The sequence below is a fragment of the Alosa alosa genome, chromosome 12, assembly GCF_017589495.1.
Source record: "Alosa alosa isolate M-15738 ecotype Scorff River chromosome 12, AALO_Geno_1.1, whole genome shotgun sequence".
NCBI classification, from domain to species: Eukaryota; Metazoa; Chordata; class Actinopteri; order Clupeiformes; family Clupeidae; genus Alosa; species Alosa alosa.
In genome coordinates this window covers 6605763-6629673 of record NC_063200.1, presented here as the reverse complement: position 1 = coordinate 6629673, position 23911 = coordinate 6605763, and the positions used below count along the sequence as shown (strand labels likewise).

The following is a 23911-nucleotide window of genomic DNA, read 5'->3' as shown; positions in this document are numbered from 1 at the left end:
GTGTCAACCCTTATTTGTGCCATTGTGGCAGATTTTTTTTTGAAGATGTCATGTGTTGCCAGGCAGCAGCCGAGAGATATATGTAGTAAAGTTCATGAAGAGTTCATGTGCAGCCAGGTGACCAGGCAGAAGCTGGGGCAGGATGTCATGCATGTGCGCGAACGTGACCCAGGCCTACTGGGGATTATTTAATAATTTTTGTGGCAGCTCAGTGAGCTCATCTACTTATATGATTTATTGAATATACATTGATTGGATGAAAAAGGGTCTGCCGATTTTCATAGGGGGCAGACACTGGGCCAGGGTTGGCCATAAGTAAAAAGGAGGTGTTTTTGACCACATACAAAAACTTTCCCCCAAGAGGAAAATCCTGAGAACGTGCGCACCTTCTCCCCAAGGCCTGGGTCGTGGAGTCTCCGCTGCAGAGGACATCCATCATTCGCAACTCCTGCCTGGCGACACTTAGTCTCTGTGCATTTTTCAGAGCTGTACCCAGGAGGACTTGTGAATAAAAGGCCACAAGTGGCCACTTCTCATCTCAGACCGTTCTCCGCTGGTTTATGTTCAGAGTGCTAAGTTAAGTTAAAAGTTAGTGATTTTTTCCACAAAATATTTGGAGGTCCTACCGAGATTTTGTGAAGGACGGGGAAGCGGTTTGCCCCGGAGGAGGCCTTCCTAATGACAAAGGCGCACCAAGGTAAAAAATAAATATTTGCTTTAGTTTAAAATACCATTTGTCCTTTGGGGTCGGCCGAATCTTGGGACAGGCATATTCACCTGATCCTCATAAAATAATAATAAAAAAAGAGAACTCTGGGGTAAGAAGTTGCTGACAAATAAAATAATAATAAAAAAAAATATATATATATATTTATATTTTTACCGGATTGATGCGATCGCCGGGAGTAGAATAGATTATCAAATTGATGCGATCTTCGATAAAATATATTTTTATTTTTATATATTTATATTTTTACCGGATTGATGTGATCTCCGGGAGTAGAATAGATTTATCGAATTGATGCGATCTTAGATAAGAATTTTTTTTCATTTTTTATATATTTGTATTTTACCGATTGATCACGATCTCCGAGAGTAGAATAGATTATCGAATTGATGCGATTTTCGATAAAATATATTTTTATTTTTATAGATTTATATTTTTACTGGATTGATGCGATCTTCGGGAGTAGAATAGATTTATCGAATTGATGCGATCTTCGATAAGAATTTTTTTCATTTTTATATATTTGTATTTTTACCGGATTGATGCGATCTCCGAGAGTAAAATAGATTTATCAAATTGATGAATAGAGTGCGACCCTAAATAATTCCCGTGTGAAAGACTAGTAGATTACGGATCTTACATTTTGTAATAATAGGAGGATGAATGAGACGCCCGTCCATTATTTGTATGATTTAGCAAATAAGTCGTGAGAACTGATGAAAAGAATTGAATGTTGAGATGAATGAATGTGTGAGGGTACCCGCGTGAATGAAATTATGAATGTGTGAGGGGAAAAAAAAGGAACTTTGACTCAACGACGGATGACTGAGACACATTAGCGCTGACCCTGTTGCTTCTAGCAATGGCCCTGATTCAAACTGAGCACATACTGTAGAAGCAGTGGAGGAAGGGCTTGACTTTGACTTGATTTATGACCTTCCTGAAGGGAGCAGAGCGGGAGTGGGCACAAGAGCAAGAAGTGCAGATTGCAGTGGCGGCTCAGACTGAGTGTTTTGATGTGTTTGCTCAATGCATGAGGATTTGTCGCGGCCCGATCTTGCCACAGGGGCCAGGGATCTGGGGGGAAATGGATCAAGATGTAGCCAATGCATTCTGATTTGGGTGATTGGGGAAAGTGTAGTTGTGTATTGTGCCGATTCGATCTGTTTTGCTATTGCCGCAGACCACTGTGTAGTGTGTAATTATATTCTGGTCTTACATTTTTGTACATTGATAACACATGAATACTGGCGTTTGACCCTTGTAAGGTGTTCGGGTCTACTGGACCCAAGTGTGGGTGGGTGTCTGTGTCAGTGTGTGTGCTTGAGTGTGGGTGTCTGGGTGCGGAAATGTTGTCTTTCTGTACCTACTATTCCCACACAGGGTTACAAAAATTGTTGCGTTTTAAGCATTTTTACCTGTTCTGATGACAGATAAATTAAGAACAAAAAAGAATATAGAAGAACAAGGAGATGCAATTTTGTGAGAATAAGGATTGTTTTTCCTTGGGAACGCATGCCACGGTCAGTATAATTTAGGGCTGAGTGGTGCGGGTCATTTGGAGGCTCTCAGACACATTAATCACTGGGTGCAGGGCCATGTTTTGAAGGAATCACAGACACCTCAATCACATGTTTAGTAAAACACAGCAGAAAGATATCTTAGGCGGAAAACCCCACAGAACAGAATTCATGAGCGAATGCCACTGGACAGACAGAAAACCCTCAGAACAGAACAAAATGAGTCAGTGACATTCGGACAGATAGAAACCCCACAGAACAGAATTCATGAGCTGAATGCCACTGGACAGACAGAAACCCTCAGAACAGAACAAAATGAGTCAGTGACATTCGGACAGATAGAAACCCCTCTGAACAGACTTATAATTCACAAGCCACCCGACAGGTAGGAAATCTTCAAAAAACAAAGTTAAAAACGTGTGGGTTTGTAGATTTTTAGTCCTCGAAGAACAGGCAAAGATGAATTGAGTCAGGTTATTGAATAACAGCAAAAAAGAAAAAATTATGATGAAAATAATGATGACAGGTAAAATCCTAATCATAAAACTACCTAACGGAATGTATCAATTAATAATGGAAGATTTAGAGACGGGAACCAGTTCCAGCTCGCTAATGAATTTTCATAGCTTATTGAACTTGTATGAACATATGCACAACTAACACATTTCAAGTTTCTATGCAGAACTCTCGATGATGCTCAAAACTGAATTTCAAAACTGGAGTTTAGGATTCAAAGACTATTTGTTGTACAACAGCAAGTGTGCATCGCCAGTAGTATACTGTATGCTTGGAAGTGAGCACACACAGAAGCTACCAAAAATGATATCAGAACAAAGCAGTCCAGTGGGAAGGGTCATAAAAATGTATCCTGAACGTCAAGCAATAATCGAAAACATAAATCATAAATGGGTTCTCCGGACTCAAAAAGATGCTACACCATGGCCCAAGGAAGGAACTTTTGATAGTCGTATGCTGGTTCAAATGGAAGAGAAACTTAAGAATTACAAGAAAAATGAGCAAGGAATGGATAGACAAGGGGAAAGGAGGCTTGTGCTGGATACACTAAGGCTATTCGCTGCAACAGCCAATGCCAACTGCAAGGATAAGGACATAAGAAAGGACAAGGAACAGGAAATGGAATCGGAAGCACAACATCTGACAAAAGAAAAAACACCCGGAGCCCCCAGGGTGGAGGAGATGAGACCCCCTCCGTACGCGAAAGTTGAGAAATTGTATAACAGTCTCCCTGAGGCAGCACACACTTCTAAACACAATAAACAAACGGATGGACAATTTCTAAGTCTTGCAGGAATCATTCTAGATGGAACAGAGACAGAGTTGGCAGAGAAAAATTCAGAATTAGGAGAAGAGGACGGGAAGAAGCCCGAGTGACTCACCGACGGCCACCCCGGTGCCGTGCGTTTTCACCTCCACCATCATCTTCATCATCACCTTCACCGCCCCGTAATGTTTCCCACACCAGAACACGACGAACAGGAAAAACATCTGACCCGGATGAAGTTGAAAGAGACCGCATAAGATACATGGAAAATTTCAGAAAAGCCATGAGAGCAGCAGAAGCTAATGCCGCAGAACACATTGCAATAAAAGGGGCCTCTGACCCACAAACAAGAAGAGCATCTGACATGGATGAAGTGGAAAAAGACCGCATAAGATACATGGAAAACTTCAGAAAAGCCATGAGAGGAGCTGAGACTAACGCTGCAGAACATATCGAAATGAAGGGGGCCTCCGACACAAAAGAGTTCCAAGACACAACTGAAAACCAACAGCCAACAGTAGCCAGGTCTCGCTCTGAGCCAACACTCTTTCCACCAATGCCCCCACCACCAACACCTCAGGAGACAAAGGGGGGAGCCAGGCCTAAAACACAGCAGCTATGTGAACAGTCTGACCAAGGACATACAAGGAGTGCTTTCAGCTGTGCAACCACCACCTGTCCACGGTCCAACTCACAGGCATCTCTAGAGAAGCACCTGTTGCACGCTGCACACCAACCAGTTTCAAGGAGAAGCTCTCTCACCCTGCAGGGAACAGGGAGATATGCGGATGACACCCAAGGCCCTGTCGCACCCAGGAAGGGAGCCTCTTTATCCCCCAAAGTTTAAGGCACAGAAGAAGAAGGACGAAGAAGATAATTCAGACACAGAAGAACAGAGCAGGATCATGGCTCCCCTGATAGTAAAAAATCAACAGGCCCACTACCAACCATGGTCTCACTCAGATGTCAGTGGATTAATGGCAAGATTACCTGTGCTTCATGATGGCGCAGGCCTGTATATAGGTGAGCTCGAAAGAGAAATGACCGGAAAAACTCTAGCCTTAGGAGACATCAAATACATTTTGAGCATGTCCTTGGGAAAACACGAAACCACAACTGTATTAGAAAGGAAGCACCTTGGATACATTATGGATGATAATGCTATGGATGGAGTACCATTTGATGGATACCGGACACGGATATGAAGAGCTCTGAGAGCTGCTTATCCTAATCAGTACAGCCCCACAGCAGTATGGATTGACAATTTACAAGAGAGTGAGAACCCAGCTGCCTTTGTGGAAAAAGCAGCACAGAAATGGCGATGTAAAATGGAGCAAGACCCTGAAGTGTCCCATGCCGGCCGATCACAATTCAGACGAGCAATCCTTGATGCGCTACCTCGACCTGTAAAACTACAATTGGAGAATGACCGGCGGCTTGCAGTGATGACCAAGGACGAGTTTTAGACAAGCAGTGGCCCACTTTGTGAATCAGTATAGACAATCAGAAGAGAAGAAAAATCAACAAGATCAGTAGACTCGTAGATGTTCAAATACAGGAGGCAACAGGATACTGAAACTTTTAGCAGACAAAGACTTATATCCCAAGGGAAGAAGGGCATAGCACCAGAACATACAGAGTCTATTCCAAGAGCTCCACAACCTGCTACTAAAACTAACTATTTTTTGGGGGATTAATTGGATACAGAAGTGACTGAGTGGAGTGATACAAGCAAATAATTGCTCCCCTGCATGCTATGATTTCAAGACTGGATCTGACAATTTGAGAAACCCACTCACATGGACAGTGGACGACAAGGAAGCCATTCCCAAGGCAAGAGAGATGAATACAGCCCCTCGTGAAGGCGGGCAACATGTCATATTACTGGGTGGATCCACTCAGTGCCCTTTCTTCTCATCTGAGGGGTGCAAATGGTGTTCCTAGTGGATTGATGAGAATCACATGCATCATAATGACCCTCTGTGTGGTGCCATGTGTCAAAGGGGGGAGTGTATCATATGCGGAAAACTCCATTGTGAACCCCATTATCCCTAAGACTTACTGTTTCAATTAGTACATGACCCCACAGTCACCAGAGCTATATAAGGACCAGTAGGTCACCTGGATGATGGAATGTTAATGTCACCATAATACAACCCCGTCTCACTACTGACAAAGATTTAAATAATGCAGGAACGCGCTACTGAAAAGGTGAAAAGGTGAAAAAAAACAAATGGCATGACGAAGGTGCTAAACAAGGACCCGATGGGATCTAGAGAAAGCATAATGGTCTCGCGATAGCCCCAGATCATTAATTGCTTACCCTCCTCATGGACTGTAAGTTGCGCATGATCATCTGATCATTGCGCAAGGGGGGAAGATAAAGCAGCAAAATACAAGAAATCAGATATTATGTTAAACAACTGTCTCATATTCACCAAGAATTCTTTAGAGAAAAGAAAAACAATGAAGAGTGGTTGGACAGAATGACCACAGATGGACCAATTTAGCATGGAGATTTGGTGTACCTGCGAATGTTTAAAGGTTATGCCTTGACCCTAGGGCAACCGGACCATTCATGGTGATCCAGGCCATCCCAACAGCGGTGCTGATGCAGAAGAACCAGAGGTCTGAGGGGAAACCACACCCGACCAACAACCTCAGCCAGGATGCTCACACTGGGGGTGAGCCCGCTGGTCACTCAGACATCACTGCAGTCTTCTCAGCAAGGAGCTCCAACCACCAGAAGCCATGGCAGTCACACCAGCTCCCACAACCACCACTCCTGTTTAGTGGGAGGACTCAGGGTTCCAGGAGGCAGCAGAACATCCAAGGGAAGAACAACACATCAACGAGCAACGCCAGCAGGAACAGCAGCCCCACCAATCCCAGGAATCGGAGCCAGAACCAGAATCAAGCACAGCCTTTGCCTACCCGACGAACAGCACGCAGAGCCAGAGGGGCCTCACTCTCCAGAACAGTACACCACCATCGGCCCTGTCATCCTCAGCTACATTCTTTGGGGAGGACAGCAACCAGAACTTTAGCCCCTTTTTCCCTGACATTATTTCAACAGACCAGCACACGGCGGCAGCCCAGCCGCAGCCCACATAGCAAGAGTCCAAGAGACCTGGCCAGGTACAGCTATACTGGACTGGATTGGAAGGAGCTGGAGGAGATGGTCCAATACTGGACCTCCGATGACGATGACAGTGAATAAGCCATATGAAATGTGTGATTTGTTGTTTATTGCCATGTATGGGATGGTATTGCTCAGACACTGTGTCTAAACAACTTAATGTGTTAAATGAAGTAGAAGAAAACACTCATTTAGTTGAAGGGAAGGTTGACCAAAGTAAGTATATGGAAATGCAGGAGGGTTTTGCAAACAAAATGGACTTCATCACACAAGTCATAAAATATGTGTGCGAGGAGTTTCCACCACCACCAATATGAAAGGTCGAACAAATTCAAGTAACTAATAGCTGTTAGTGTACATGATGATGAATGATATGGTAACATGTGAAGCCGTGTGACCCACATGGCACGTTGATGAGAATATGATGTGATAACTACATTAATTCATATTATTAATAATAATAATAATTCATTTAATCATATAGTCATAGTAGAAACTTAGTTTTTTGGTGTACTAGCCCTCACAGGCACAACCATCCACAATTGTTGGATAGACTTGCTTGCAAAATTTAGCTATATACTGTATCATTATGACCACATGCTCTGTTTCCCAAGTCTAAATTTGAAGATATTCTGCACCTCTCGTGTGTACCTCATCAGAACAGGACACTGTGTTGATTAAGGCTACTCGGCCCTATAACGGGTAAGATCCTTGTTTTTGGCCTGCATTGGGACAACCTAAGGCAGGGGGGTTGCCGCCACAGGTTCTGGATGGCTGTTAGCCAGGGAAGTTTGGTTTCAAAGCGGCCTGAAACCTCTTCCTATCTGAGTACTGATCTCAGAGTCTATGTATTGTTCACATACTACAACAGTATCATGTGGGTTTACATGATTATGACAATGGGAACCAGAGGATGCAGAGCTGCACTCGCAGCACTAAAATTTGAAATAGTCTTACTTTGGATAGTAATGACTAGGAAGGCAGAGCATGGAAGGCATATTTAACCATATCTAATCATTTTTAGTATGTCCTCTGTAAAACTAAGGACTATAACCATTACACATAAGAAAACAACATTACTTATGATAAACGAGAACAACTATTTTAGTAAGATTAGTAGCATTAGCTGTAATTGTAAGTGTCGTGAATCAACCAAAGACTGTCATGATTGGCTGGTATGGGCTTCTCCTATCATGGAGATGTAGACAAAGATTGTTAAGGCGGAGCAAGATACTTCGTCGTAGTTCATGTCTATGGGCGCGAAATGGGGATCGAATCCTGTCTGCATAAAGAGGCGTGTCGATGACGTATTGACGAGCGTGACGTTGCAACCGCCAACAGCAGCTGCATAAATAACCGGGCGCACACCTGATATAAGGTTGATTTTCTCCAGACTGGAATGCTCAAAAATGCTAAAAATATACCTGAAATGTTCAGAAGGGTTTGAGGATCATGAAAACGTGCCAGAAATTCACACTCCTAACTCTATAGAACCAAGACCTTAGCATATGTGGTGAAATTCTGAGCTATGCCCATAGACTTCAATGGAGCAGTCGCTGCCTCTGCTCTGCATAAAGGGGGATTTTGACCCCCCCCCCCCTCGTGCGATCCGGGTTCCCGGAAGTGGCTCCTGATGAAACATCTTGCTCCGCCTTAACAATCTTTGATGTAGATTTTAGTTCACCTGTCAATAGTGATAGTCTTCCGGTAGGGCGAGTGGAGTTACATTTTTAAACACCACTTTAGGGCAGGAACCGACTCGGAGCCCAGCCATTTGTCTTAAATATTTTGGTAAATGGTATCATTTATCAATTGCTGCTACACTAGTGTCACCAGTATGTATTTTAATTGTGTTGTTTGTCTTGTGTGCCTTATGCAACTTATGTCAAGTTATAGCATCATTTATTTCCACATTTGCCTTAGCAATCAGCAGGTTAGGAAACACTGCCTAATGACATATACTGGCTATATGCAATGACATATTCTTTATGCAATCCTTATGTTCTTATTATACTTTATGTGTTGAAAATGTGATTCCCTTCAGCGAGACTTTTGCAAGCCTCGAAGAGGGGATTATGTGGCAGATTGTTTTTTTGAAGATGTCATGTGTTGCCAGGCAGCAGCCGAGAGATATATGTAGTAAAGTTCATGAAGAGTTCATGTGCAGCCAGGTGGCCAGGCAGAAGCTAGGGCAGGATGTCATGCATGTGCGCGAACGTCACACGGGCCTACTGGGGATTATTTAATAATTTTTGTGGCAGCTCATATGTGAGATTGCTGTTTATAGACTTCAGTTCTGCATTCAACACCATAATACCACAACAACTCATCTGCAAACTTGACAAACTAGGACTCAGTACCTACCTCTGCAACTGGCTACTGGACTTCCTCTGTCAGAGGCCCCAAGTAGTAATGTGTTGGCAACAATACCTCAAGCAGCATCACACTGAGCACAGGGGCCCCCAAGGCTGCGTGCTCAGTTCGCTGCTCTTCACCCTGCTGACGATGACTGCACTGCAACCTACAGCAACAATCACATAGTGAAATTTGCTGACGACGACACAACTCTGGTGGGTCTCATCACCGAGGGCGACGAGACTCAATACAGGTTGGAGGTCGACCATCTGACCACGTGGTGCAGGGACAACAACCTCCTGCTGAACGTCAGCAAGACCAAAGAGATTGTTGTTGACTTCCGGAGAGGTCACACCCAACACCTGCCACTGACCATCGACGGTGCTGTGGTGGGAGAGCGAGCAGCACCAAATTCCTGGGGGTGCACATCAGTGAAGACCTCTCCTGGACCACCAACACTGCATCACTGGCGAAGAGCTCAGCCGCCTGTACTTCCTCTGCGAAAACTCAGGCGAGCAAGTGCTCCACCAGCCATCATGACCACATTCTACCGAGGCACCATTGAGAGCATCCTCTCCAGCTGTATCGGCTGTGTGGGGCCGGAAGCTGCACTGAATACAACAGGAAAGCCCTGCAGCGCATAGTGAACACAGCTGGAAGGATCATTGGTGCTTCTCCCCCCCCCTGAAGGACATTTACACCACCCACCTCACCCGCCAAAGGCGACCAAAATTGTGAGTGATGCAAGTCACCCGCCTCACAATCTGTTTGATCTACTGCCCTCTGGGAAGAGGTACAGAAGCCTGCGCCCCAGACTACCAGACTCACTAACAGCTTCATACACCAAGCTGTAAGGATGCTGAACTCTCTCCCTCCCTCCCCCCCTCCCCCCTCCACCCTCAGCTACATAACATCCTGGACATTGGACCCACAATGGCCGCCTGCACTACTCCACCTGCACACTTGAACACTTGCACACTTGTACACTTTACAACTTGGTGTTGTTGTCCTGAAAACACAACACTTCTGCTGCTCTTACATAACTTGCACCACTATGCCACTTTCTTCATTACTTAGGCCAAACAGTATCTTATAGTATTTTACAGTATTTGCACTAGTATTTTATTGACTGTCTATGCACAATGTCAACAAAATTTTGCTGCTCTTATTTTTTCATTATTATTATATGTGCCCTCTTATTTACTTATTTACTTACTTTTTTGTTTACTTGAATGTTATGTTTGTCTGTGGACTTAAAATTGGTCAAATATGTCTTGTCTTCACCGTGGGATAGTGAGAAACGTAATTTCGATCTCTTTGTATGTCTGGAACATGTGAAGAAATTGACAATAAAGCTGACTTTGACTTTGACTTTGACTTTGAGCTCAGTGAGCTCATCTACCTATATGATTTATTGAATATACATTGATTGGATGAAAAAGGGTCTGCCGATTTCATAGGGGGCAGACACTGGGCCAGGGTTGGCCATAAGTAAAAAGGAGGTGTTTTTGACCACATACAAAAACTTTCCCCCAAGAGGAAAATCCTGAGAACGTGCGCACCTTCTCCCCAAGGCCTGGGTCGTGGAGTCTCCGCTGCAGAGGACATCCATCATTCGCAACTCCTGCCTGGCGACACTTAGTCTCTGTGCATTTTTCAGAGCTGTACCCAGGAGGACTTGTGAATAAAAGGCCACAAGCGGCCACTTCTCATCTCAGACCGTTCTTCGCTGGTTTGTGATTTTTTCCACGACACCATCAAGTTGATTCGTGTCTTGACTTTGCTTTACTTCCGTGTCTTCATTTTGGTGAAGACCAACACGAACCCCTTCCGCGCTTCTATCAAACTCCGCTCAAGGCTGTTCCACGGGAGGCACAGGAGCAGCGCGCACAGCGCACACATTCGTTGGTGGGATAGGGAGTTTTTATGCTTGTGAACTGGTTTGTCAGGACAGAAAACGCTATTTCTCCGTTTTTTGAAGGTAGGCTATGTTTTTTTTTAAATTGACGCGATATATCCTACCAGTTTAGCCTACTCTTAATATTTTTATCTTGCACTTTGGCCAACATTTCTCACCTCTGTCTGCTCTCTTAGACCTTACATATCATTTTTCTAATTCGCCTTATTTACCTTGGCATGTTAGGCATAGACTAGTATTTTTGTCTAGCTACACAGCAATAAAGCAGGCAGAAGTTAGTGATGAAAAATAGTAAAATTAAGATTCGCCTAAGTAGTAGCTAGTAATAGCCCACTTAGTAGATTGACTCAATAATCCTTGCCTACCGCAACCTCTCCTTTTCTATTGTGACTTTTTAGAAGTTATGCATAACCTAGTGTTTTTTTTTCTTAGTGTATGTAGGCCTACATCAATAAATCAGGCAGAATTGGTGGTGCTAACATATTTAGGTTAATTATTTCACCTGAAAATATGTGCTCCATAGGGCTGTCCTTGAGATCAAAATGAAATTTGTGATCAAAAATGCTATCAATTTGAGCTATGGTAGGCTATATCTCGACAACACCAGAATACATAGCCTATTATTATTATTATATATAGATTATTCTAACACAGCTCTTAACACGCATGCTGCTAACTGCTGATAACTTTGCCTGTCTAACGAATTGTATCTCCGTGATTGACTTTGTTGTGATATGAACAAACTATACTGCTCAAAAAAATTAAGGGAACACTTCAATCATCCACTGGATCGTCTCTGACACTGTTTGGTTCTGAGCACAAGTAAAACTTTTTAGGCGAGTGTTTTATTTTGCAAGAACTGTCAGACATTCTCCGAATGTAGTTTGAGAATGGAGAAAAGGGTGGAAGGTTTCAAAAAATGTGTTTTAACAATTGTGGAAAACTGTAAGTGTTCCCTCATTTTTTTTAGCAGTAGGCCTATAGTTAATTTTCATGCATGATCAGCCTATTGAACTTAATTTGCGCTGTGGTGTTGATAATGCTAGTGAACACCGAGATTAACTGTCATTTTGTGCTACAAAAATCTTGGATTGTTCTGATTCAAGGCCCTAGCCTAGGCTACAGAGGGATGTTTCTGTTGTGTGTGTGTGTGTGTGAGAGAGAGAGCGAGAGAGAGTGTGAGCAGGACAGGGTGAGTTTTCTGCCGCTACATGGCTAACTAACAAAAAAATACCATAATGTGAAATAGCAAGAAAATAGAAACGTAATCAAGTCAAGTCAAGTCATTTATTTATATAGCACATTTAAAAACAACAGGGTTGAGCCAAAGTGCTGAACAAACACAAAGAAAAGGTTAGCTAATAAGTCATAACAATAAGGCCATACATCTACACAATACATCTACACAATACATCTACACAAAGGCCATACATCTACACAAAGGCCATACATCTACACAAACTAAGTGTGATTAGTAGCAGTGACAAGAAAATAGATAAGATAAATAAAAATAAATAAGAAAATTAAAACAAGACCAAGAACATCATACTGTATGTCATCTGCATTCCGTAGATCAGGAGCTAGAAGTCTACTGGAGGAAGTGTAGTGGTTGCAGAGTGAAGATGTTTTTTACGGGTGTCGTTAAAAGTGTGAAAACAGAAAGAACTCTCCTTTTTGGAGTTGCGCTGGGCTTATCTTTACTCGGACGCAGCATAGCGTTTAAGAAACTATGGATACGGAGACGGCTGGTCAAATTATGACCTAGCCTACCCAACAGGGAAGTGAGTTAATGGGGATTTAACTTTTCCCTTACATTTAAAAAAAAAAAAAAAAAACAAGTCAGTGGTTTTACAATGTTTTGGTTGGTTTGTATACAACTGAATGTATACAAAATGAAAGTAGCCTAATGGATTAACATTGATTTGATGTGCTGCATATGGGACAATTATTTATAATTATATAAATTAGGCCTATTAACATATTTAAATAGTCTACCTTTAAAAGATATTGAAGGGAATCCAGTCCAGTAGGCAAGTAGCCTAGGCTATACATCATACAGGTAAAGAACAGTCAGCTACCCTAACCCTCCCTGCTCCCAGCCACTGTAGCAGGCAGCCCCGTGGGTCTGACTTGTAAACCAGAGACCAAATTTCCCTCCACCGCGAAAAAGGGTTGATATGTTCAGCCATCCCGACCCATAGCTGTGAAGATGATTCAGGACAAATGTGGGCAGGGGAAGTTAGTAAAATGCATAAAGTGCATAAAACAGTTTTGTCGTATCCACCTTTTTGGCCGTGGTATAGTCTTAATTTTTCCATTTAGAGGTCTTCAAAAGGTCTTAAACGTCTTTACATTTGCACTTGAAAAATGTGGAGATACCCTGATTAATCAATTAACCAAATGTAATTAATAATTGGGTTCAACTTCACTAGACACACCAGGTATGATTACTGCCAACCCAGTTGAATCTAAACATCACTTAAATGGAACCTGTCTGCCAATGTGAAGTTAAAAGGTCTCAAAAAACAGCAACATGATACTGGGATCTGGGACTGATAGTAAAAGTCATTGACATCTAGTATTGAAAGGGTTATACAGCCATTTCTTAGGCGCTGGGACTCCAATAAACCATGGTGAGAGCCATTATCTACAAATGGTGAAAACTCGAAACAGTGGTAAACCTTCCCAGGAGTGGCCAGCCTACCTCAATTCCTCCAAGTGTGCATCGGCAACTCATCCAGGAGGTCACAAAAAAAAAACAGACTAACATCTAAAGAACTGCAGTCTTTGCCTGTCTTAGTTATTGTCAGTGTTCATGGTTCCACAATAAGAAAGAGACTAAAAGGAAGGGCAAAAATGGCATTCATGGGAGAGTTGCAAGATGAAAATCACCGCTGGCCAAAAAGAACACAAAGGCTCGTCTCACATTTGCCAAAAAAACGTAGGCCTATTGACTTTTGGGATAATATTCTGTGTACTGATGAGTCAAAAGTGGAACTTTTTGGACGGCGTGGGTGTCATTATATCTGGCATAAAGCTAACACAGCATCTTACAATAAAAGCATCATACCAACAGTCAAACACAGTGGTGGTAATATGATGGTCTGGTGCTGTTTTGCTGCTGCCTGGGCAGCAAATGTAAGGTTTTGGAGTGGCCTAGTCAAAGACCTGACTTGAATCTGATTGAGATGTTTTGGTGGCATGACCTTAAACAGGTGATTCATGCTCAAAACCTGCCAATATGGCAGAAACTCTCTGAGTTTTGAATCAGTGAATTCGTTTTTTTTTTCTACAGCACATGCCATGTTTGTTCAGGGGACCACTTACCAGAAAAATAAGAGAGTGTAATGACAAGCTGTAAGGGTTTTGGGCTATAAACCATTACAGTAAATGCATAGCTGAAGCAATGGCCAAAAAAGCACATACATATGACATTGATGTTGGATATCTATACTGATATGGACTGGGTAATGTGAACGACAGGATGCCACAACGTTTTTTGGAAGTGAAAATAATCAACCTACAGAGGGCTGAATTCAAAGACCCCCGAAAATGTGAAAAAATGTATGTGGCAGGATAGCTTAGGCCATTTTGTCTAAGGCCCTGTTTACACGACAATGCTCGCAGGTGAAAACAACAAAATATTTTATCAGATGTGCCTTTCGTTTAGATGGCGACAGCGTTTGGTAAAAGTACTGAAGTATTTGTTTTTAAAAGTACTTGAGTATCAAGAGTACAAGAGTAGCCTACATTTTTTAAATATTGCATTACTACTGCCACAGTGCTTACATTTATGTATAGAAACGTCCTACATGGAGTTATGGAAAATATTAATGTTAATACCTTGGAGAATGTAAAAGGAATTGAAAGTAAAATCAAGTCATTTTTATCTTTTTACCATTTTGCCAGGGATGGGCAGTATTGCTAATACATGTATATAAAATACGTAGTTCAAATACAAAATACTATTTTGTAATTGAAACACTTGAAGCGAAAACTATCATGAACTTGTTCAGAAAATTGAAATAGTCTGGCGAGGTGGGGCCACAGGTTGGCACATTCCCGGGATGGACCTGCTGCGTCTTCATCCATTGTTTCATCCATGGTTTAGTCTCTTATCTAAATCTGACCATGGAGTTGACTTTGGCGGAAAGCTGAAGGTGATTGCTGATAGGCTGTCCCAATCAGTGGCGCCTGCACAATCGAATCACGTTTGAGAGAGGAAAACAACAAATTGAAGGTTTCGAGATTTTTCTTTTTCCTTTTTTAGAAGAAGTAACGGTACTCACGGTTATGGATAGAAATGTAGTGGAGTAAAGAGTACAATATTTGCCTCTCAAATGTACTTGAGTAAAGTCATGAGTACTCCCCAAAAATGATACTCGAGTAAAGTACAGATCCCTCAAAATTGTAAATGTACTCCGTTACTGTCCGGCTCTGATTATTACGGTAATTTGCCTTGATTATTCAACAAAACCATGGTTAACTGGTGTTAAATTATCCTTGTCTCACTTGTCATTAAAGTTAGCCAGCTTGCATCATGTTCTATGTAATTACAGTATATACGTTGTGTACACCTCCCTCCCGAGACGTGCTAGTGAGAGACCTAGCAGCCTGGGCTTGTTAGCTCGATTGCTAGTGTGCTTGACTCTCGACAAAGTCCTTTTAGGCAAGTTCCTCCCTTTCGGGCGCCATATTGTAATGCTTTTTGGGCACTTATGGGGCATGTATTTTGGCAGAGGATGGCTTTTGACATCAACCTTGCTCCAGCGGCGAGAGATCACAACATATGATTCTCACACCACAATATTGACTTTTTTTTTGCGAGAAGGGGGGATATGTGTAGTCAACTGCCATATTGGTGTTACAAACTAACCCCATGCATTTCTATGGAGGATTTTTGATTGCTGTGTCTCCTCATTAGAAAGGCTCTGCTCTCGATCTGAGGTGGTGCGTGTGTGCATGCATGCGGGTTTGAATTGGGACGAGTGCAGGACTGAGCTGTGCAGTAAACAGGTCGCAGGGTGGCGTGACCCGGATCGGGAGTGAGGTTTTAGGGAAGTGAGTGTAACGGTTGCCAGCTAGTATGTAGTTGGCCCTATTAATGTGCTACGTTTTTTTTTTCCCTGGAGGTCGGGGCACCGCTTGCACTGATGCAGAGAGGAGAGGCCCCTCTGGAGCCAACATAGGTTCTGCAGGGTTCTGCAGGAGAGAACCGGAAGTGTCCGAGCTCCATTGTCTTCAGGATCAGATTCGGATGGACAAAGGGTTGTGATGGTGGTATCGGATTGTAGCTGGGGTGTAACAGCTGGAATTGAGGTCTTGTCGCTCCTACAGTACCTGCACTCCTGAATATGGGAGTCTAGTCATGGTTGGGTTATAGCAACACATATTTCTTGCATGTCTTCTGTGTGAGTGGGGAAGCGTTTGTGTATGTGAAGTGAGAAATGCCCTGGTGGGATGGGAAATGCAATAAAGTAACTAAGCTGTAATGTTGACCATGAACCAGTGGACTGTGGTGTTTTTCTCTGGTAGAATGCACTTTGCAGCTGGACCAATTTTGCACGTTGTCTGAACTGACTGTCAGAACAGTAGGACTGAGTAAAATCAGTGTAAATGGAAGCACCAGATGGTCAAGGCAAACAACACCAGTTACAAGAAATGGCCTATACAGGGACCCCTTTTTCCTAAATTAGTTAGGGTGAAACTAAAAACAAGTGCTACGATGCAAATGCAATTATAGTCAAATGAGGCATAATGCAAATGCAATAATGTGTATATCAGGCACATTGCAAAATCCTAGAAAGCAAATGAGCACATATATTTTTATGTATAAATGGAAAAAGGGTTCCACCAAAAAAGGGTTCCACCATTATATATCATACTCTTCATCCTATTGCCTGACAGTTCAGTCTAGACATTGTTCCTATTGTATTCTCACTGCAATACGGTGAATGAAAGGATCAACAGTGTCTCAGCATCTCTCGTCTTCGTTGTCTCCATTGGACGCTTGGTTCCAGAGTGCTAATTGAATCACTCTATTGAAAGAGGTTCAGATGTGGAATTTTCCACGACAGATCCTTTCCCATTTCTGAGCTATGAATTAATGAATGGAGCCTGATTGTTAGAGATGGGGAAGCCATTTACAAACATTTTATTCTGTTCAGAAGCTTTGGGGAATTAACTAATGCTGTGATTTCATCGTTGGATGTCTTAGACCCACATCATCAAATCATAGGCATAGATGTGGATGATGATGAGGATGTGGAAGATCGGTAGATTTGTGAGTAAAATTAATCCTACAGCCTAATAAAATATCTGTCACTAAGGCTGACTGTGTCTACATGGAGCTCCAAAAAGGAGCACCGCTCTAAAACAAGCCTGGAGTAGGCAGCTGGCGCGAGAGTGGAATCCTGCCTATGTGAACCCCAAGCTAAGTGTACAAGAGGGAACTGAATTTGCTATAGTGAGTACAGAACAGGGGTATAGGCTGAGATTCAAAAGGACAGGAGCGCGAGAGGTGCAAGGCCACTTCTTTACCTCATTGAAGGAATTAGTGGAGTTTTGAACTAGTGAGTTAGTATATCTACAACACCATCAAATGCATCAAATTATTGTTGTAGTGTCTTTATTGTATACTGAAAAGGACATGGCTGTAGACTGAAATAGTAAAACACAAATAAGGGCTTGGAACCTATAAGTAACCCATAGGGGCAGCTGTTCAGTGAGGTCAGAGGTCAGAGAGAGTAAATAGAATAAAGACCTAAGCACTACCTATGCATTACCTAGTTTGGTAATGGAGATGTGTGGGGTCCCCATTCTATTCTAAGCTCACAAAACAAGTTATGATTACTTGTAAGAATATAAAAGCCAAGCACAATAAGTCAGAGCAGCTTGCTTCATGAACCAAGTCTGAGTTTGAATCAGTTGATCAGAATTCGACACAATGTTTTGAGTGGTGATAACCCTTACCAAAAAACAGGTATACTTAAAGTTAATTTTTGCAGTATAATTTGTAAGTATAATTCCCAGTTTACTTTAGGTAGTTTATTACTGTAGTATAAATGTTTGTTTATCCTTCTTCGGACTTTAAATTGGCCCACTTTCAGTTTATAATAGTAAACTTGTAAGTACTGAGAACTATACTGTAAGCTAGGGAAGATACTAGTTATATACTTCTAGTACACCTTTTAGTTAATTATAGTACATTATAGTGTAAGTATTTTTAAGGTGTAAAAGTAGTAAACTGTTAAGTGTACTTCAAGTGAAGTTATAGTTGTAATGTTTACTAATACACTGCATGTATCTTACTTATTTACTGTATATACTGCATTTATATAACATATTCACAAATGGCGCAGGCCTCCATGCAGGGTGTCAACTGGCACATTGGGAGCAGTTTTGGGGTTAAAGGAATGTTCTGGAGCAAAAACAACTTAGGGTCTGCACTGCATTCATTAATCAACTTGCTAAGCCTTCCTTCATTGTGGCTGCAACAGGAAGCTAAGGTATTATAAAAACACACCCTTCATAAAATAACATTTTTACAACCTTTCGAAACACAAGATTTACAATACTTCGATTTGTCTGTACTTTCATTAGGTAGCACCGATTTTGTAAAAACTTTTTTCTAACTAATTGTACTCTGTTACATAGAGCAACAGGAGCATTTTCAGTTTTTTTTGTAGTGACTACAACAGACCCTTAAGATGTTAAAAGGCAGCCTGATACTACACAGACTACTCCAAAGCTGCCCCTTTTTTTTCTTGAGTTTATTGAGTGGTGCCACAATATAATATAATAGCCTCAAATCTAACTGCCAGTAAGCCCATCAGCCCTAGACTCTATACTATATAAAGAATTAGTGGGTGGTGGGTAGGCCATGATGCCACTGACTGCACTTGATCTTTTTACACTCCTCTATGAGACTACTGTATGCCCAAGGAACGTCAGTTCAGTCTTGTAAAAATACATCAAAGGTGCAGAACAGGAGAAAACTGAAAAGTGACTTAAAAATATACAGGTGTAGTAATTATGAAAAAATATTTTAACAGAGGTACAGGTGCAGAACAGCTGAAGATTCAGTTAAATATTTCAGCAATGGCACAGGAGAAGAATACAGGAAGCTGAAAACAACAACAGTGGTGCCTCATTTCCTTTCTGTGGCAAAGGTGCAGCAAACAGGAAGCTGAAGTTTCAGTTCATTTTGCAAAAGTAGCAGTGTGCCAAAGAGCACAGTCTCACCTTGAGTTTACTGAAGGCACAAAATAGTATTGTTTCAGGCCATTGGCTCATTGTGATGTGTCATATCATAGATATGTAAGGGATAACGCCTGACGAGGTGTCCATTATCAGAAATAAATGGACGACGTGGTGGCGTTGCTTCCGCGAAGTCCATTTATTTCTGATAATGGACCCATCGAAGGGCATTATCCCGTTTATACCATGGTCACTTACGAAATAAATAAATATGAAATCAATTATTAATACTAAATGAGTTAGTCTGAGCTAAAATCGTTAGTTTTTTCAGCTGTTTACAGTTGATTCCATTGTTGCAAAGCCTGCCTCCAGGCTCAACCGTTGTCCTACTATCGTTGTTATAGTTACCATTCATAAGCATTAATATGGAATGGAGATTAAACTTTTTTTTACCAGATCTACTTCATAGGTGTAGTATAGTCAAAAGTTTTGAGACACTTAGAAATTCCATTCCACTCCATTATAGAATACTAGCTAAAAAAATTAGGCAGCAGTTTTCAGATTACATAATGTAATCTGAAAAGTTTCTAAGTGTCCAAACTTTTGACTGTTAGTGTATATCTGGCAGTGTATATCTATGCTTCGTATGACTAAAAACTTAAATTAGTTTCTCCTCAGCATTTTGTATTTTGTTGAGGTGTTGTTTTAATATTAGTTTAATTTTGGTGTACATTACGCATTCCCCATCAATCACTTTTGAATTTGGACCCTCCCTTATCTCTATCTGTCGGCAGAGAAATTATGAATTCCTAGAATAATGGAGGCTGGTGGTGCCTTTCAAGGTTGTTTGAAAAAGGCCTTGCCATCTGCTTCGCAAGCTTCATGTGAGATAGATGTGTCTCTTAACCCTTAAAGGTGTAGGTTTTTGAACATTCAAAGTTCCGCAACAATTGAAGGTTCTAAAATTCTATGTTGAATTCAATGAACCCAGATATTCTTTAGAACGTTCATTTCTCAACATTCCCGTCACACCGGTGTGACTGTACTCCTTTAAGAGATAATCTGTGGGAGGCCATTGTAGTATGTGTCTTTCCCGAGGTCAGCCCTCATTGATGTCATCAACTTGTTTCATGTTTTCTCTTCACATTCTGTGCCTTCTCTTTGGTACTTTAATAAATATACTACAAATGTTCACAAAGGTTTACAGCTTTACTGTTGTGGTTGTTTCCTGCTGTGCAGGATCTATGGTTGGGTAGTAATGTTGTGTTTAACAGTTGTTGGCAGACAGCACATGTTTACATGGAGTGTCTTTTTAGATACCAGGTACACCATGCAATGTGTGTTACAGTAGCTACAGTTTAGTTTCATCCTAACTAGCCTGGAAAGCAGGACAGTGTAGGGTGGCTACATATCAGTTTCTAATATGTCAATGCCTACCTTCTTTCCTCCTTATTTTCCTTACATCTTTTACTTCCAAGCCTTTCCAATGGATACAAATATTTTTACTTCTTCAGTTACCCAGCTGCTTCATCAGAATTTTTTTTTTTTGTCATATGGCAGAATCGTTGTATTGTGATTAGGACTGTGGAATAATGATTATTTGGTTGATTAACGTGTCATTTGCAGTCAGTTTAGTTTGTAGTTAGTCAGATTAGTTGTTTGGTGTAGAAAATTATGATAATAGATATTCAGTTCACTGTTGTTGAGTAAGAAACCAAAAAAAAAAAAAAATCAGAATTGTATCAATTGTTTATTTAAAGTTTACTCAAACCGATTGATGAATTATCAAAATAGTTAGTGAATAATAGTTAATCTAAACTAATCGATTCATTTTTGCAGCTCTAATTGTGATCTAGGCATCTTGGGCAATGTGATTCCCACCCCTACTATAATCATCAATTGATGATGATCTGTGTTCACTTCACTTTCAATTTTTAGGTTCAAGTCTGCCAAGTATGCCCCCATCAATTGGGGTGATGAAGGACAGGCAGTAAAGGAATTGATGTTGGCCATATTTGGGAGAGCACTTTTCACTATTCACAGTAGGGATGTAATGCCTTCTCTGTAAAGGAGCTGAAGTAACAATCCAAGAAAGGCTTATAAGATGTATAAGACAGAAGCACACTAAGCTTCATTAGAGCCATCTATGACATTCTTACCCAGTAACCAGTAGCTTGCAAAGGACCCATTGATTATTTTCCCTTTGACAAACACTAGCAACCCTACAGCACATACCCAAGTGCTGCAAGGCCAGCCTCATCCAAGGAGACTACACCTGGAGGCATAACCAGATGCTTTGGCAACTTGGGCTGGTGCTAAAGGAAAGAAGGACTAACAACAATGCCCTCTTTCGCAACCCTGGGCCTTTTGGAAGCAGGAAAAATATCAAAGAGGGCAACTGCAGGAAAGAAATCAAGCCTCATGAATGCACTCCAAGACTGAGAGATGATGGTGGATCTAGACCAGAGATCTTTATAACTAGTCCCAAGCCATATCAGATCTGTGTTCAGCCTCACAAAAATGTTGGTGCTGTTGGTGTTACAGAGGAATGCTGTTTATGAACAGAACAACTGTAGCCTAATCCAATCTAGCAACTGAAGCAACACAAAAAGGCTTGAAAACACATTGACATTTGTGGCCATGTCAATTTGTCAACTACCAAACTTCTTAAAGGGACATGAGTCTGAGGGCAGATCCCTGACATGGTTTGAGGTTGCTATATGAGGCTTCCCAGTGAAGCAGCAACTGGCTCTGGCTACTGGCAGTTTACTCTGATGCCCTAAATGTTTCCAGATGGAAAAATCCTGAATTTTCCTGTATGAAGTTCCCTGTGAGTTGTCTTGCTCACCATGTCTATGTTATGTCTTATGCCCCACACTATAATAATTCTCCCCTATTGACAGTGACAGCTTGATACCGTTTTTAAAAGGATATTCTTGGGCTGACAATCAACCCTGTGTATGTGTGTTTGTGTGTGTGTGGGTTCAAACACTTCACCAATTAAATGGATGGTCCAAAATAAAAAAGTACATGTTTTACTTTCCCCTCTCCTCCAGCAGAGACAGCGGCAGTGGAGTCACCTTTTGTTGGTCACGTCCCTCGTGTTCCATTAAAGAGGAGCAAATATGGAGAAAGGAGTGAAATTTCGACACCTGAAGCCTGACTTCGCCAAACTGCGGGATATATCATCTCATCTCATCAGTAAGAACCTGGTCAAGATCAAACCAGATGGTGTGGGTGGTGTCAACCCACCTGATCTGCCCTCAGAAGAGAAAAGTCGACCAGAGAGTCCTCGTCCTTCAACCTCTAACTGTGATCAGACATCACACTGGCCAGATGAAGAGGTAGATGACAATGAGCCACAGCAACCTGTAATACGAGGGGTAAAGGATAGGAGTGAGGAGGGCGATATCACCATTTTCGTGATAGACCATGATGATGTTCCTGAGATTTCAAAAGCCCCAAAAGGCTTTGAAACTGAGACTGGCAAACCTAAATCACCACTGAAACAACCTTCAAAGATACCAAAGAAACCACAAATACCTATCATTCCGGCGCAACCTCTCCGAAGGAGAGGAAAAGCTTACCATGTGACTCAGACAGCAAATGTCAAAACGAATATCAAAGCGCAGGTTCATACTCCAAGCACTTCCTGTGTCAACAACCCTGCCATTGTTCCCACTAAGAATGTCCAAGACTCGTCAATTGGGGAGTTCTCGAGATTGAGTAGGCGTAAAAGGATGGCTTCTGAACAATCTGAGGATTCCTTGGAATATTTGAGACAGCTGCGCCGTCATGGCCAGGAGGGGCAGGAGGTGAAGAAATTTAAACCTGCCTCTACCCGTAAGAAAAAGGGCAAACATTTAAAGAAGCTGCAGCTAGATCCTCAGGAAATGCAGTTCCACAAACTGAACCGTGATCAGCTACAGAAGGCGACTGCAACTCCCTTGTCTCCAACTAAGCATACCAAGAAAGCCAAACCTTGTGTCAGTGAAGGAGAAAAGCATGTGATGAGTGATGAGAAAAAGGGTAATAATACTGTTTCAATACCTGGAGAACAACCTGTTCAGTCTCTCTCTTCACCCCAACCTCCAACATTACAAAGATCCACCTCCTTGCACGAAAAGGATGAGTCATTGAAAGCTGGCATGTCTTCGATGTTGACCACCACAAAGATATTTAGCCCTAGTTCACGCAATGATACACTGATGAAAGATATGACGAAACTCACACCTTCCAAACCAAAGATGGGCCACCAAGCCCACATGCCTCTGCCACTTGTACCACCACCACGACTTCCATCAGCTCAGCCTGAATTCAGACACCCTCCCATACCCAAAGTCCCACCTTTTCCCCCTCAATCTGATAAGCAAGTCTACGAAACCTTTCCACAGCCACCCCCCATAGACAAGAGGTATCCCCGCACTGAAGCATTTACGTCATCAGGGAGACAGAAGGCGTCCATTCTCAAGGAAAAAATTCTGAAATGGAAGTACAGCTTTTTTAAGGACTATGAGCAGTTTGGTCCTCCAGAGGCTCTCTGTGATCTGCCACTAAAGCTGGTATCACGGACCTTTCAATCATTTAAAGACTATTACGACACATTTTTCCCACTGCTGCTTACCAACACATTTGAGGAGGTTTGTCCTACATTGTGTCCTGTATCCACATATACTGTATACATTACATATCATGTGTATTGGGCAATTCCACGGAAAATGGACTATTTGTCACATCCATAATGCCAGTGAAATGCCTTGGCATTTGTATG

At 41.9% G+C, this 23911-nt stretch overlaps 1 protein-coding gene across 4 annotated transcripts in view; it reads left to right on the top strand.

The window, feature by feature from the left end:
- Positions 1-10524: 10524 nt before the first annotated feature.
- LOC125304699 (probable helicase senataxin) overlaps positions 10525-23911 on the top strand; it is a 30098-nt gene continuing 16711 nt past the window's right edge. For 3 of the 4 annotated variants that reach the window (XM_048259171.1, XM_048259168.1, XM_048259172.1), the window contains exons 1-2: positions 10525-11004; positions 22197-23780. In XM_048259171.1, the coding sequence (XP_048115128.1) occupies positions 22266-23780 (1515 nt within the window). In that variant the 5' untranslated portion in view covers positions 10525-11004; positions 22197-22265. Of the gene's footprint in view, positions 11005-20871; positions 21971-22196; positions 23781-23911 lie in introns of those variants that run through there. The other variant, XM_048259169.1, reaches the window with a different exon arrangement.